Below are 16,407 nucleotides of genomic sequence, written 5' to 3' on the forward strand. Positions count from 1 at the left end.
ACTGCAGAAGCTAACCAACCCTAGAGGTTTGGATTGCTGGGTGAAGAATCCACAACCCAAATCAATCGCTGAGCTTGGGCCTGATCTCTTCCTCTTCACTTCCCAAACTCACAACTGCCCATTCCTCAGGCCTAGTACAGTTTCTCATCTCCAGCTCCCCTCTTCTTCCAAAAATGGAAGACTGCCTACTATGCAATTTGATGCAAAAGAAAGAAGGCCGCATGTGTGTTTTTGAGCTGGATACAGACTGGAGATGATTACCTGGGGTTCCTTTGGTTTGGCCAACAATCCTCAGTTTGGTTGTGTTTTTTTAAAAAAAGAAGGCTCACGCTTCCTCTTGTGCATATGATTTATTGCAACTGTTTGCCTTCGCCATTACGTTACACCTAGAGGTCACTTTATTCAACAACAAAAAACCCACATCACTGAAACTGCTTCAAACCAAACCACAAGCAGCGTGTAATGAGACTGCTCCAGAAAATGAGGGAGGCAGGTAGATGAGGCATTACTGCTTACAACCCAGCTCAGCACCAAGCCCGTGCAACCCAATCTGCTCTTCCTACATCCCAGCCAGAGGTCCTAGCTCAGCAGTGGTTCCCTCTGCCAGAAACTCTGCTGTCCCTGCTTGTGTCACTCAAACCCATCCCATAACTACCTCCTGCCCCAACCCTGAGGGCAGGGATACTGTCAACAGCAGCTTTCTAACCAATCCGATTTAATCACTTTTCCTTCTTGAGCCATCAAGGTAAGCGATTGAGAGAAGCCTCCCCTCTCCCAGACAAACCCAACATCCAACTACTATGTACCTGGAGGCCTAAAGCCCTATGAAGTTGGCACTACAGGCTCTCTGCTGGTCAGAAGAAAAACAATTGCAATTTGAGCTGGATGTCCTAAATCCAATCTACTCCCACACCCTTCTGTTCTTTAAAAAAGAAAAAGAAAATCCAGAACAGGTAGAAGAGACTAACTTGTAAAAAAAAAAAAAGATGTGAACTGTGATTAGTGTGTCCTCTAGAACCAAGATGCCCTGAAGCTTCCCCTGTGAGACAGGCAGCAGAAAAGGGGGTCAGATTAGTACAGCTGTACCCCAGAGTGAGTACACACTGTGGCTGCAGAAGGAGGGCTTGGCCTCCCAGGCACCAGAACGAAGCTGGACTCCAATGGTAAGACCACCCGCACATAGGCCAAAGGAGACCGAGTTGGCATGAACTCGAAACCTTGACTAAAGGTTCATTTCTGTGAGTGTCAATACTTTATTCTGGTGTAAATATGGGAAGCTGGAAAATACACTGTATTTAAATTAGTTCCTTTGGTTTCCCCTGGATCTGTGGAAACCCCCCCCTCCCCCAACAGAGCTAATCTGTGCAAACTCAAGTCCTTAAAAACTATAGCAGCAAAACAGAGCAAAGGGGAAAGCAAACAGCAGACGGAGAGGACAGGGGCCTCATCTGGAACATCACTTGGTGTGGACCACCGAGGTGCTGAACAGCAGCTTCTTCTTCTGTTTCTTCCTTTTCTTTCCTCCCTTCTCTTCTGTTAAAGGAAGTGCAAAGCCAGAGCTTAGCTCACAGGGCTCAGATGGCCTGGGGCAGTATTAAGCTCCTGCTCTGGGTGAGGCCCAGAGAAATGATGGAGCCAAAGGCAGGCCCACCCAGAAGAGAAGAACCAACCCTGAGTCTGAGGGAGCCTCAAGAACAAGCCAGTTGTAACTGTGGACACCAGGGGACAGAAGTCCTCCTAGAGGCATTCAGCACTCTGGTGTTGCCACTGAGGCAGAGATTAAGACAAAATGGTTCAAGTAGGGGACATGAAGGGGAGAGATGAGAAAGGGCCCTGGAGGGATGACAAACAGGAGCTAATAAGCAGTCTCAGAGAGATGGATTGACTTCAGGCTTTGATCCTTTTTGACAATTAATTCCACTATCAAAATGGGCCACAATCCTCCAGCTGCTGAGGAGGAATTTCATGTTTAAATATAATGTACTGAATAGATTTGGCTTCTCCATCCTTACCAGAGAGGAAGTCAGAGGAGGCCGGTGTGTCCAGTTTCAGGAAGGCTGCTTCAATTGCTTGGCTGAAGGAATTCTGGAAGCTGGGCACAGGCACACGATCAGAGTTGTCACTTTCCCCATCACTGTCCACAGGGGCAGGAGGAGCCAGAGTGTTCTCATCTAGAAAATGCCAAAGCACTCTCAGTGCAAGGATCCTGAGCCACCTAGAACCACAAGACTCCCCTTACAGCTAGGGATCTAAACTTAGTCTCCCTCACCTTTCTTGGAGGCAGTTTTGGGCCACATGTCTGCCTTGGCTTTTCCAACCCTCAGCATCTGCCAAAGAAAAGATGGGGTTAAGCAGGTCAACAAAACCTATTTGGCCTTATTGTGTTCCAGTTTCTGATATGCCCCCACCCTTTTACCTTGAGGGAAATATATCCTATTAAGCCTGGACTAGAGCAGTGCTTAACAGAGTGGCCCAGGCTAAAGCCAATCTATTGACCTGGATAAATTTCTTCACATGTGATTGGAAAGAATATAAGGTGGGGCAGAGCTAGGTGGCTCAGAGGATAGAGTACTGGAGACAGGGACTCCTGGATCCAGATCTGGTCTCCGGTACTTCCTAGCTGTGTGACTCTGAGCAAGTGACTTAACCCCATTTGCCTTGCTCTTACTTAGTATTGATCCTAAAACACATCTTCTACCTATCCTCTTTTAAAATCTCTGCTAAAGCAATGCAATGACCCAGGACAATTCTGAGGAACTTATGAGAAAGATGCTATCCACATCCAGAGGAAGAACCGTGGGAGTAGAAATGCAGAAGAAAAACAACTGCTTGATCCCGTGGGTGGATGGGGATATGATTGGGGATGTAGACTCACTCCCACTGGAAGTGGGTCTTGTTCAATGACACATGTAAAACCAAACCCAGTGGAATTGCAAGACAGCTACAGGAAGGGGGTGGAGGGAGGGGAGGGAAAGAACATGAATCTTGTAACCACAGAAAAATACTCTAAATTAATTACTTAAATAAAATTAGATATTCAAACCTTCAAAAAATAAAATAAAATCTCTGCTAATCTAGGAATTCAGATGTGATGAATATGAACAATTTATGTGTTCCAGTTCCAATAAAGGCAGAGAGGTAGTTAAGTGAATAAGAGTACTGGGCCTGGAGTCAAGAAAACCAGAGTTTAATAAATTCAACCTCAAACCCTTGCTAAACTGTGGGACCTTCAGCAAGCCATACCCAACCTGTTAGCCTGTTTCCTCAAATGTAAAATGGAGATAATGACGCCTGCCAAACAAGGTTATTTTGAGGATCAAATAAGAGAATAATTGTAAAGTGCTTAGCCCAGTGCCTGGCACATAGTAGGTGCTTCTTTCCTTCTTTTCCATACTAACTGCCTTCAGCTTATCAATTCTCCATTTTAATATCTCCATTCTCAGACCGCTCATATCCCTTTGCTTCAAGTTATAACCTCCCATTACAGTCACTGGCTCTCCTGAGATTCAGCCTTTGCATTTCCCCCAAAGTATTTGAAATCAACAGCCCCGCCTCCAACCCAGAAGAAAAGTGCATTTCTGAGCAGCAGCCCCACCCCTCCAGGCCAATGAGGCCTGCTTTGTCATGCTCATAAGCCAGCATACCTATCTGCCATTTGCAGACAGTGTTGTAACTAGGCAAATGTCTGGAAGCTGTTACATAATAGAAAAGCACACTGGTTTTTTTGTTCTTGTAAGGATGACTGGAAGCTTAGTGACAGGAACAGAGTCATTCTCAGTAGGATTTCCGGGTTCTAAACAGGTACTGCTTTACTTCTTGATCCAGGCAGATGTTCTTGCCCATAGGACAATAATTTTGTTGAAGGAGACGTGCCATCTGGATTTTTAATGTGAGGTCCTTAAGGGACCTCTAGGCTAATCTAATTTCAAAAGGAGGGAAATCAGCAAACCTAAGATAATTGCCAAACTCCTGGGCACTTGTCTGCCAGCTCGGACATCTGGGGTTAAATATCCGGCCCAAGCTCATTCCCTCATATGCCAGTGTTCAGTTTCAATCCATTATCTAGCAGCACCAGCTTAAATGGTCTTTGGTGAGGGCCAATTCTAGGTGCTCCAAGGAACTGTCCTGATCAAGATTTTAAATCAGCTCAACCACCTAGACTTTTAAATAATAAAACAAGTCATTCTAAACTAGTGGTCAAGGGAAAATAAATTCTCTCTCAAAAAACTTAAGCCACGAACAATCTTCACTAGCCGTAAGAGAGCCATTATTAAACTATCCTGTGAACTGGCTTGGCTAGTCACACTGCCCTATTATTTCAAAATATTCTACCATCTTAAAATAGTAGGGCTTCACTGCCAAGGGTTTTACCTAAAACAACCTTTATTCCCCCACCTCCTCCCCTTGCCAAAGTGAGGACAGGATCATGTGAAACAAATCTCTCCCTGAACTGAAAAGTTAAAGGGAAGGAAACTGCCCCTGCAGCTAGGTGGCTCAATGTATAGAGCCAGGCCTGAAGATGGGAGGTCTTAGTTTCAAATGTAGCCTTAGGCACTTCCTAACTATGTGACCCTGGGCAAGTCATCCAACTTCAATTGCCTAATCCTTACCACAACAGATACTTAGTACTGATTCTAAAAGAGGTAAGAGGTTTTTTTAAATAAAGATGGGGGGGGGGGGGGGGGCAGCTGGGTAGCTCAGTGGATTGAGAGCCAGATCTAGAGATGGGAGGTCCCAGGTTCAAATCTGACCTCAGACACTTTCCAGCTGTGTGACCCTGGGCAAGTCACTTGACCCCCATTGCCTAGCCCTTACCACTCTTCTGCCTTGGAGCCAATACACAGTATTGATTCCAAGATGGAAGGGAAGGGCTCCAAATAAAAAAAAAATAAATAAATAAATAAAGGAAGGGAACCCAGACATCCATTTTATACCCACAATTCGGTAACTTTCAAAGCTCATTAATATCCTTCCCATCCACAAGGTCACTGTTGGCTCTTCCTTGCAAAAACCAGAGCCAAGGCTTGCTCTCACCTCACACTGGCTGCTCCATCTCTAAGCATTCCTATCCAATAATGGCATCTTCCCCATGGTCATCATGGGAAGTATGGCTATTACATGAACTTGTATGTCTATTTCCAAAAAGAGGAATGCAGAGGAGAAGTTCATCTGCTTTATAGCCAGCTCTCAGTGACACCCACAGATCTGGAGAAGCCTAGAGAATTAGGCGTCAGGGTTCTGAACATGTTAGCAGATAGTTTCATTCACCAGGTCCTTTCAGTTTAGATGGCATGGATCTTGGAAAGGTCTAAGACAGAGTAAGCACAGTGCCAAACAGACTTCTGCATCTCTGACAGCAAAAGGTTTACCTGGGCAAAAGAAGGGAAGGGAGACTCTTCTTCCAGGCTCCCGACACAGAATGAAGGGTTCGCCTGACCATCAGTGGGTGACAAAGAAGCCAACATAGAGTCTGCAAAGGGAGAACCAGAGACCCAATCACAACAGTGACTCAATGAAAAGGAAAATAAGAATATGAGCTAAATAATCCATATAAAAGATACTAACCAAATGAAACCTGTTATCTAAAATTAAACCACTTCACTTTTTCACCTTCCTCAGAAAGTTAAAATGCTTGGTCTGGTCTATCACCCAAGAGGAATTCAATTTGGAAACAGAAGATTCCTTTCACCCTTCCTTCCCACTTGAAATGTCATCTAGCTCCCAAGCTCCAGAAATCTTGTCCTAGTCACTGTTCTTGAAAGCTAGTTTTATATAAAAAATCTCCTCTTGGAAGATCTAAAATGGGTAGATTGGTCTGTTTGCCCAAGTACAAGGACAAGGATCTGGGCAAGCCCACCAGCACAGCTCCTTTCTAACTTTGAGCTGACAACATGGCTCACCCTGCTAGAAGGGCCTCCAAGGACCTAGTACAACCCATACCTGAGCTTAGAAGAAGCCATTTCACAATATGACAATGTGGCATCCAACCTGACTCCACTTGAAGACCTCCAAAGAAGGGGAGCCCACTGTCTCCCAATGCAGCTCATCCCATTTTATAAGAGCTTTAATAGTAAAGAAATTTGTCCTTATGTCAACATTTAATTTGCCTCCCTAGGATGTCTATTCATGGCTCTAAGGACATGATGGTGAGAGCCTAGCTGGGAAAATGAATGGCTTCTCTCCCTCAATAGCTCTGTGTTCATTCCCAGCTACAACTGTCCAGTACTGACACTCCTGAAGCCCTTTGCCTGGGCTGGTCACCTCAGCCTACTTTAAGGGTGGTCTTCCTGACCTTCAGAAATATATCACAAGGGGACAGCTGGGTAGCTCAGTGGATTGAGAGCCAGGCCTAGAGACAGGAAGTCCTGGATTCAAATCTCTCAGACTTCCCAGCTGTGTGACACTGGGCAAGTCACTTAACCCCCATTGCCCAGCCCTTACCATTACCACTCTTCTGCCTTGGAACCAATACACAGTATTGATTCCAAGACGGATACACACACATAAATATATCACATGAAAACAACAAACAATACCCCATATATATATATATATATATTGAGGAGTTTTGGAAGGACAGGCTAATAACTTCAGCACTGGTGTTTAGTGCTGGCATCCAGGTAACTTCTGTGACTTTGGACCAGTGGAGAGACAATGACTTGACATATTCACCTGCGTGGGACCCTGGGCTTCGGCTAAGAGGAGACTGTGGAAAAGAGCCATGGCCCTCAGTGCCGGTGAGAACCAAAGTAGGATCAGAGGAACAGGCATTGAAGGCAGGAAACTGCTGCAGATTCTCTAGAGCAATGTGGACTTCAGGATCTGTGAAGGAAGGGCAGGACAACTCAGTCACAACCAGGATCCTTCCCTCAGGGCAGAGGCTCCAGAGCTTGCTCAAGTTTATGATAAGATCATAGCATCCCTGTCCTCATCCTCCACCCTACCCACCCCAAGCTAAAACTATGCCCAAGAGAAAGAGGAAGAGGATGGGTGTTCATCAATCCACAAGAATCTCCCAAGCCCAACTGCAAGACCAGACAATGCTGGGAATGGCAGAAATCAAGGGCAGAAAGAACACTAGGATCAGTGTCAGAAACTTTGTTTGAATTCCAGACAACTTACTTCACCTCTCTCTGGGTTTCAAATTCCTCATTTATAAAATGAAAGCACTGAACTAGATTTTCCCTAATTTGTCTGGTGTCTAGAATACTTAAAATGGAGCCCCAAGGTAACCCTTAAGTGCATGATCATGAGGAAGCCACACTTGGGGACACTCAAAGGACAAGCTTCTTTATTAGTAAACTGAGGATGGCCTTTAAGACCAAATTCCATGAGGAACATATAGCCTCTCCTGCCCTCCAAGGCTGCAAAAATTCAAAGATCCTCTCTAGCCAAGAGCAGATAAGCCATTGTCATCTCGGGCTTAGGCCACCTTTTTTTTTAACTCTTTTATCTTTTATTTTAGTATAAATTACTACTACATAAGAATGGCATGGATTAAGTAATCAGAACTAAGTGACTTACCCAGAGTTATAGGGCTAGGAAGTGGTCAAGGCCATATCTGAACTCAGGACCACCCATCTCCTAGCCTGGAGTTCTTTCCAAGGAGCCACCTATCTGCCCTAGAAAGGCAGCCTTCTCACTTACATTTGCCCTGCTTCTTGTTCTCTTCCATCTCAATCCTGCGCTCTCTCCGCCTCTCTTCCCGAGCCTTTTTCTGCCGTAGTCGTCGCCTCTTCTCAATGTCATCTATGGGTCAAAGGATAGGACTGAGTAAAGTATGACAGTGGAGGCACAGTCAGATGTCTGGGACCACACCTTCCTCATTCCCAAGCAGCAGTGCACACAAATTGGGTTATACTGAGGTAACCTTTTCCACCAAACATGACTCAGGCTGGAGAAGCTGCCACACACTGGTTTTCTGACCATAAGAGTAAGTAGAACACACTAGGGAGAGAAGCTCACCTGAAAACATGTCCAAGGTTTCCTTAGAAACAACAGGTGGCTGCAGAGCCAGTTCACAGATGCTGAATTCACAGGTGAGAGGCAGATGGCAGAGGTAACGATGCCGTTGTCGAACATCCTACAGTGCAGAGAAGCAGAGTGTCCGAGAGGGAAGAGGCTCTACCAGCCTCAAGCATGGGCAAAGGCCTCAGTACTAAACCAGCCGCATCTTGGAGGAAGGGCTCTCCCAAAGCTGCCCTGTCATCAGGGCTTGGCAGTTTAGCCAAGCTCAATCTCCGCCAGCCTTTTTTTAAACCCTTACTTTCTGTCTTAGTAACGATTCCAGGACAGCTTACTGAAGTTCACAACTAAGAAGTGTCCGAGGCCAGATTGGAACCCAAGACCTCCCGCCTCTAGGACTGGCTCTCTATCCACCGAGCTACCCCCTCATCTCCACTCATCTTAAGGATTCAAAGAATTATCAGTGCTTGTCTGCTCACAGTGCCCACCATCACTCAGACAGAGTAGCCAGCTCTCTCCACCACAGCTGCTCACCTCAGACATAGAGTAGCCAGCTATCTCTACCACTGTTGCCGTGATCTTCTCAGGACTCTGCTCCAGACTGCCATATTCCCTCACAAGGCAGCGTACATTCACGGGATGCAGAAACATGTACTGTCCATCCTCAGCTGTGGGCAAGAGTCACCATCACCATTCATCAGCCTTCTTCCCTCTCTTGGATTTACTCCTCCTCAAGTCTCGAAGCCCTCCCAATGGTTGAGAATAGGACCAGACCCCTTTGGTAATCTGGTCATCCCTTGGATTAAGTCATAAAAAGGTTCAAAGCATGTTCAGAGACACCCAGCCCGCCTCAGTGTCACTAACCTTGATAGAAATAGTAACAAGGAGAACTGCCCAAGGATCTGGCACCAAGTGTGGCCTTGGACTCCTGTTGGATGAATTTGCTGCAAGTGGTCCCTTCCACACCATTTCCATCCACTATATCTGAGTCATATACCTCTGGTAGCATCTCAGGCTCCAGATCAGTCACTGCTGCCTCCTCCTCTTCCAGCAGGTGAGAAGAGGGAAGAGGAATAGGAAGCGGAGCTGAGGAAGATCCTCTAGGGTGAGGGGCCACAATTTCTTCATCAAAAGCAGACAGATACTCCAGTATACACTGTTGAAATAAAGCAAATCTAACACCATCCTCAGGAAAAGGCTCAGGCCTGGAAACCAGGCCATCTGGACTCTCATGCTCACTGTCTTCTTTCTGAGAAATCACTTAGCTAGCCTAAAAATAGGAATCTAACCACCAAGCCTACTCTTTGGCAGAAATGTTAAAAATGAATAAGCACATGGTTAAAGGTTATGGGAGCCCTGGTTACCAAGACAAAGTACATGTCTACAAGCTCACTAGAAGTGACAGGTAAGCAATGACACAGAATAATCAGCATCAATGAACACACTCACCTCAGGGCTGGGTTGGAGCAAGGGCTCTTTGTCCAGGGGAGGCTCTTTGTCCAGAGGGGCTGCTATCAGTACCAATTCTTCAACTGCTGTCACAACATCAGTGACCTGGCCACTTCTGGTTTCATCCAACCCTGACAAAGCTTCTTCTCGAGCCTAATGCCAGGAAGAAACCAGTAGTTCATCATCTCATCTTGTTGAAAAATAAAATTGTTTTTTCAAGGAAAGGAATCATAACATCCTCTCCCAGGAACAATAGTCTGACAAAGAGGATTGTGTATATTGTACAAACTGAGAATCTCAGGTTGAAGACACCATCCCACAGGGAAAGGAAACCCAATCTGAAAGTTCTCTGGGAGCCAGATATGTTCTTCCTTGGTGTGGGTGGACTTCCCTAGGCTTTTTCTCTAACAAAATAATCCATCCATTCTTGCTAGCTCAGGCATGATAGATCTCTGCTCTAAGTCACTGTGATCAGGATAAAGGATGTGTGAGAAAACAAGGACACTCACCACCAGTGTCACCACAGCCCCAAAGGTCAAGGGCAGACTACTTTACCAAGCCTGCTTGCAGGCCTCCCTCACTTCTTCCCCATTATATACAGTCCTATGTGAAGAAAATCAAAAACATGGGCGGTGGTAGAAATTAAAAGACTAAAAATAAATATGATATTTTAACTTGAAATCCAGGCTTCTAAGAAAACACCTATGAAAGGTCCAGTTTCTGCCACTGTCGATGCTCTGAATGTCCACTGGGGGTCACTGGAGGGGAACCAAAAAGTCTCAACAGAAGGCCAATTTCCTCCAGGCTAAATTCTCCCAAAGGTACTTGGAAAACCTAGAAGTTAGAAAGCTTTCTAGAGAAAAAATATCAATTGACCAGAATGCTCCAGGAATAAGGGTTCTATGGCTTAATTACACAAAAACAGAATGAAAAGAGCACAACCAAGAAAAAAACAACAATACTATACCAATTTAAAGTCAACCCAGAGGTCAAAAAGCAGTTCCTATAATAAGAACACAGTATCCATCCTTCCTTTCTGGTCATCAATAAACTGAATGTTTTGGGGGTATATATTTGTTAGACTGCTGGGAAATATGTTTTGTCAAAACAAAACATATCAAATGAAAATGTTTAGAAATTTCTTTTTGTAAAAAATTCTTCTGCATGCTCTCCACATCCAGAGAAAAAACCGTGGGAGAAGAAACAGACAAGAAAAACAACTGCTTGATCACATGGGTTGATGGGGACATGACACATGTAAAAACCCAGTGGAATTGCTCCTTGGCTATGGGAGGGGGAAGGGAGGAAAGGGGAGAGAAAGAACATGAATCATGTAGCCATGGAAAATGTTTATTAATTAAATAAAGTTGAAAAAATAAAATTTAAAAAATATTTTTAATTCTTCTAAAATCAGTGTGTATAAACAGGAAGGGCTCTAAGATAAACTTGGCCATACTTCCCCCCCCCCCTTCACAATTACAGATACGTGTAAACCTGGCCTAAATGCCATTTGGATATTAGAATCAGTACTTCCAACTCAGCAAGTCAACCCTACTTCTATCTGCTTTGCACTCTTGACTTCCTCTTCCAAGTCACCGTGACTTGAGATCAAGATCTTCAATTCCTTCTTCCCTGGCCCCTTGAGGCAACAAGTCCCCACCTTTGGGGCAAGCACCTGTCCTCCCTCCTCCCCCTTTGAAAAACCCTTACCTTCCAGCATAGAATCAATACTAAATATTGGTTCCAAGGCAGAAGAACAGTAAGGGCTAGGCAAATGGGAAAAGGTGACTTCCTCAGAGTCACAGTTAGGAATGACCTATCTTTTTTCAACCTTCTGCTTGCTTACCAACATGTTTCTAACACTGATCATTTCTCACCAGAACTATTACTGGAAGCAAGAAAATCATTTAGTTATTCTACTTATTGCCTTTGCTCAAAGCCTCCAAGTCCTTAAATTTCCTTAAGATGGCATCCAAAGATATGGATCATCTATGGTCTCCCTCCAAACTTATCTCTCATCATCTCTTTCTCCTACCTTTATACTTTGGCCAAACTGCACTTCCCTGAGGCTGATCTTCCCCAGGGCTTTCCTCACTATGCTCCATATGCTGATCCCTAGGTAATCCCACAGGGTGCCTTTATCTTTCACCTCAGGCCATAAAAAACATACCCACCCTTCAAGGCTTGGCTCAAATGCTCCTCCTTTCCTCACAAAGGCTTTTTTGACTTCTCATTCAATAGCAAAAACTCTCACTGATGGTTCCAAAAGCATTTCTCTGTACCTCAATCACAGCACCAATCAAATTCTAATCTTGCATAATTAAAAAAAATTACAAACTCAACAATCACCAACCAAAAAAAATAATCAAATATAAAACAGAGCTCAAAATGTGTCTCAAATGTCTTGGCTTTTAACAAGGAAGAATTAAGTGAATTAAAAACAAAGATGCTAGTCTGTGATTTACAAAGCAGTCCAAAAATCTACCTATTTTTGACCTTGTTTTCTGCCTTCCTAAAAAAGGGTTGTATTCTATTAGATTATTTACATTACATTATAAACAGATATATATATTTGAAGTCTGTGAGTACAGTTCTGGTTGTGAATCGCTCTTCAATACTTTCCCGTACACCTTTGCACATTTTCCTTGTGTCTCAAATTCATTTTTTTAATGGCACCCATCTCCAGTTGTAGAGCACATTGACTATTTCCAATTCTTTGCTATTACATTTAGAATAGCTGTCTTTGACATGTAGCCATTCATAATTTTGCAATAAAGTCCCAAGGATGGAATCTGAGTCACATCAGATCATTGCTATTATGGCTCTTCAGGATATATGCACACCTGTCTGTGGCCCCACAGACAACATACTTGAGAGAGCCTCAACTTTGCTTAGAATGATACCACTTATTCCAGTAGAAGGTCCAAGAGGATAGGAACCATATTTTATTCATTTTTTCATCCCTCATGGAACCTGCCTATGTCTCAGTAAAGCAAGCACTCTATAAATATATCATTGAATAAGATACTTAAGGATTTAATGGTAATAAATCCTCCCAAATCTATGAAAATAGTCCACTGAAAAGAAATGAAAATAAAGGATTCGGGATCATTATTCTAATCAACCCACTGAATAAAACTAACTCATGGGAAATATGTGGCGAGTTAAAATCTCAAACTTGCCAATGTACATGATTTCAACAAGAAATCCCTCTCTTCAGCTTGCCTCTCAAATGGCAACTGCTTTCCTCCTTAGTCTCCTCACCTTGAGCTCTTGGAGGGCCGCCTCCACGAAGCAGGCCTCTGGAGAGTGCTTCTCCTCTGCCAGCTGCTGTTCCAGGGCTGCCTTCTCTTCTAAAATCACTCGTTGGAGCACCTGCTCCTTGGAGGCCAGGAGGAGCTTAGAGTACTGGCTGTGCTGGTCATCTGTCCGAGGAGGGGAAAACCCCCCAAAAAAACCCACTTGGTGAATCTACTAAAGAATCTATCACTATCAAGGTTACTATTGTGTTTAAAATATAATCAGGCTTGAAAGCTGAGGTTTCACTTCATTTTGCTGGTCTTATAATACTAATAAGAGAATCAATATCCAGCAGCACAATTGAGAATAGACCAAATTAGGATTGTCAGTAATGTCAGACTCAAACAGAAGAATCCCCTCTATTTGTAGCCACATATCAACTTAGAAAACTACAAATTAACATCATCTATATTGTTTTATTTTTATTTATTATCAAATATTTCCCAATTTCATTTTTAAAAAATCCCTACCTTCTGTCTTAGCATCAATTCTGAGAGAGAAGAGCAGTAAGGACTATGAAATTGGGGATAAGTGACTTGCCCAAGGTCACACAGGTAGGAAGTAGCTGAGGTTAGATCTGAACCCAGGTCCTCCCAACTCCAGGCCTGGCATTCTATCCACGGTGCCATCTAGCTGCCCCCTCTTCCCCAATTATATTTTAATCTGGTTCTCGTAGCACCTGGGAGTTTGAGGACCACTTGCATTGCAGGTCTCAAGTTTGATAACTATCTATCTACTCCAAAGTTAAAGATCATATTCAGCAGGCTCTGGAGAAGTTGTGCCAGGGTACTAGTAAGCAAGCAGGTAACTTAAACTCACCTCCCAGATGAATAGGCTGTTCTACATTCATCCATTTGGATTTGGGTAAAGCCACTAAAACACCCTTCTCCCTTCTCATGAGTTGCATTGTGATGGTATCACCAACAATGTATTGGCGTGACTCCGTGGCAACAACACTATAATTTGAGAAGAGAACCGTCAAGTGGAGAATCTTGCATTCACCTGAAGGTCTATAGGCTGCTAAACTGCCTCTGATCTTTACCTCTTGAGGTCCTTCTTGTGAACAGAGCTGTAACAAATGGGACATTTACTCCAGGTCTTCTCACTCAATGAAAGGTAGTGGAGGATGCATGCCCAGCAGAAAATATGCCCACAGCGAGTAATCTTGGCTGCAGTTGGTGGGTAAAGGCATATTGGGCAGGATGGCACTTCATGACTACAGATGCGCTAGAAAAGCACAAGAAACAGAATCAGTAAGAACACTTGCCAACCTGCCCTGGCCATTCCACACACTCTCCAAAAATCTTTGGACACTCGTGTGTTGGATTGTAGATGAGAGAAATGATGGGTGCATCATATTTCAAAGCAAATCTATTACATTTTAGGACTCTTATATTACATGGGTAACCCATTAGGTGACATGAAGTCAAAGTGTGTTCTATGCCCAGCAGAATTCAATTTCCAATCAGCTGAAAAGCATCTTGAGTTTGCCTTCAAGTGGCATTGAGGTTCATACCAACAGGAGTCCATGTTCTTTCCAACGCAGAGAGAAGAGGAAAGTGATTCTTAAATGTTTTCTCTCGCGTTAAAAGACATATTAGATATCAGGCACACTGGGATGAGTCAGCAAGAGACCATTCAAAGGCTTCCCAGAACTCAGCATTCGTAATGAATACTGAAAACAACAAGGACTTTTATGATGACTTTATTTTTCCCTTCTTCTGATGAGGAAATACAGCTGTGTGGCTCATTCAGCTGCTGGCTCTCTCCCTGGAAACTGGATTTGGGGATATTTTTACTTTGACTGGCTCTAAATATCTGCACAGCATGTATGATATCCAAATAGTCTGCTGCAAATGAAATCATGTTCCATGTAACAATCACATTCTGGGTCTAAAAGTCAATTCTTCCCCTCCTCCAAGTTCAAGTGGCTATTGCTTCTCGATATGAGATTTTTAATGGAAGGTTAGACCTTTTGCTAGAGCTCAGAGACGACAATTGAGTTTGCTCTATCCCAACTATCCTCAGAACCAGGGCTACATGCTGAGTTTCTGATCCATGGAAATAAAGGGGGGGGGGGGGGGGGCGCTTAAGAGCTTCACAACTAGGATTCTCCATTGGAGGACACAGAAGTCTCAGCAGAAACCTGATCTGACAGAGGGAGAGAGGGATCCCTTGGATTTCCTCACCCACACCCACTGTCAACAAGCTTAGCTGTGCTACTGACCACTTGTTCCACAAAGTCCCAGTTGACCAAGGTATCGGGGTCAGCAAAATGCACTGTGTAGTCTTGGTCTTCGGACACAACAAATTGGCAGCTGGAAGGGGATGGGGGATTGGGGGAGGAAAGAGCAGTCCATCAGATCTGGCAAATAACAGCCATCAGGCTGTCCAATTTCAAGTCAAAAGCAGCCTTTTATACTATCTCATACACAGAACTCTACACTCGGGTGCTACATATAATTCTCTCCTTTAGGACATTACAAAAGGTCCAGTGGACATCCATTTAATAAGAGTCATTGAACTGAATTTCTAATATAGCAAACCCAGGCCCCTCCCCCAAGCCTCTCTAGAACTAAAAATAGACCAGAATGAGGCTTTGTCAAAGGCTAAGCAGCCAGTTGTGTCCCTGGATGCTGGACTTGGAAAGCCATGGAATAAATGAAATGGCAACCTGGCTGCAATCCAAATTCCAGCCTTGAGTTATGGTAGGCTCCATACATCCTTAGAACGACATGTGTCTTTTATCACAATTCTAGGGAGTGAGATCTGAGGAAGAAAGCAGTTTTATGCTACACTTGATAGCAAGGTACCTCCACCAGGTGGGCCAGACTGGAGCAATGAAGTGCGTGCCTTCCTCCCAAACTATTCCCTCCATTCACCTGTTCCCCACCCTCAGCAACAGCCTCAAGAAAGCTCCTGCCCAGCTCGCTGGAGGAGAACACACCTCCCCACCCAGAACTCTACGATTCTACTCACTTGGCCTGTAAGAAGAGCTCCTTGTTAAAAGGCTTCTGTCCCCATTTGTTTCTCTTCCCCCAGTTGCCATGTCCATTGCCTTCAAAGTGACCTGCCTGGCCACGGGGTTCAAAAGTGAAATTCAGTAAGTGGTTTAGGTTTATCTTCTTAGGACCAGAGAACTGGGCAGGGCTGAACTCTGCCCGTTGAGCCTCTGCTACCTTGAGGAAAAATGGCAATATTTTAGATAAGGCTGAATTGCTATAGATGTCAGTACAGCACTCACTGTTCATTAAATTTTCTTTTGATCATTTGAAAAAATAAAGACATAGGTAACAGGTTAAAAGGTAAAACAGAGAAAAGCAAAGAATTTGCCCACTTCAAAGAGAACAGTTTAAGTAAAGAACAGCTAGGGAGCACAGGGAGAGAGCACAGGCCTGGGGTCAGGAGGACCTGGGTACAAATCTGGCCTCAGACACTTCCTAGCTATATGACTCTGGGCAAGTCACTTTTAACCCCAATTGCCTGGGCCTTGCTGTTCTTCTGTCTCTGAATTAATACTATGACAGAAGGTAGGGTTAAAAAAAAAAAACAAGAAAACAGGCCAAGTAAAAGAACCCAAGAGCTAGATAGGGAAATCTTTCTCATGCCAACTTTTTTGACTAAGACAGTTTGCGCTCCTGCAGGGCAATAAGTTATCTAAGAGAAAACAGCATGAACCTCTGTTTTGCAAGT

The 16,407-nt window shown here is 44.1% G+C and overlaps 1 protein-coding gene across 1 annotated transcript in view; it reads right to left on the reverse strand.

Moving 5' to 3' along the window:
• Positions 1-335: 335 nt before the first annotated feature.
• The window catches only part of RNF10 (ring finger protein 10), a 31,688-nt gene continuing 15,616 nt past the window's right edge, over positions 336-16,407 (reverse strand). The window contains exons 3-17 of the mRNA XM_056821639.1: positions 15,694-15,893; positions 14,942-15,032; positions 13,757-13,941; positions 13,534-13,670; positions 12,679-12,839; positions 9,415-9,567; positions 8,830-9,121; positions 8,500-8,633; positions 7,966-8,083; positions 7,648-7,749; positions 6,673-6,822; positions 5,370-5,470; positions 2,270-2,327; positions 2,013-2,171; positions 336-1,533 (exon numbers count right to left, since the gene is read on the reverse strand). Of these exons, the coding sequence (XP_056677617.1) occupies positions 1,457-1,533; positions 2,013-2,171; positions 2,270-2,327; positions 5,370-5,470; positions 6,673-6,822; positions 7,648-7,749; positions 7,966-8,083; positions 8,500-8,633; positions 8,830-9,121; positions 9,415-9,567; positions 12,679-12,839; positions 13,534-13,670; positions 13,757-13,941; positions 14,942-15,032; positions 15,694-15,893 (2,118 nt within the window). The 3' untranslated portion in view covers positions 336-1,456. The remainder of the gene's footprint in view (positions 1,534-2,012; positions 2,172-2,269; positions 2,328-5,369; positions 5,471-6,672; positions 6,823-7,647; positions 7,750-7,965; positions 8,084-8,499; positions 8,634-8,829; positions 9,122-9,414; positions 9,568-12,678; positions 12,840-13,533; positions 13,671-13,756; positions 13,942-14,941; positions 15,033-15,693; positions 15,894-16,407) is intronic.

Source organism: Monodelphis domestica, chromosome 3 (assembly GCF_027887165.1).
Source record: "Monodelphis domestica isolate mMonDom1 chromosome 3, mMonDom1.pri, whole genome shotgun sequence".
NCBI classification, from domain to species: domain Eukaryota; kingdom Metazoa; phylum Chordata; class Mammalia; order Didelphimorphia; family Didelphidae; genus Monodelphis; species Monodelphis domestica.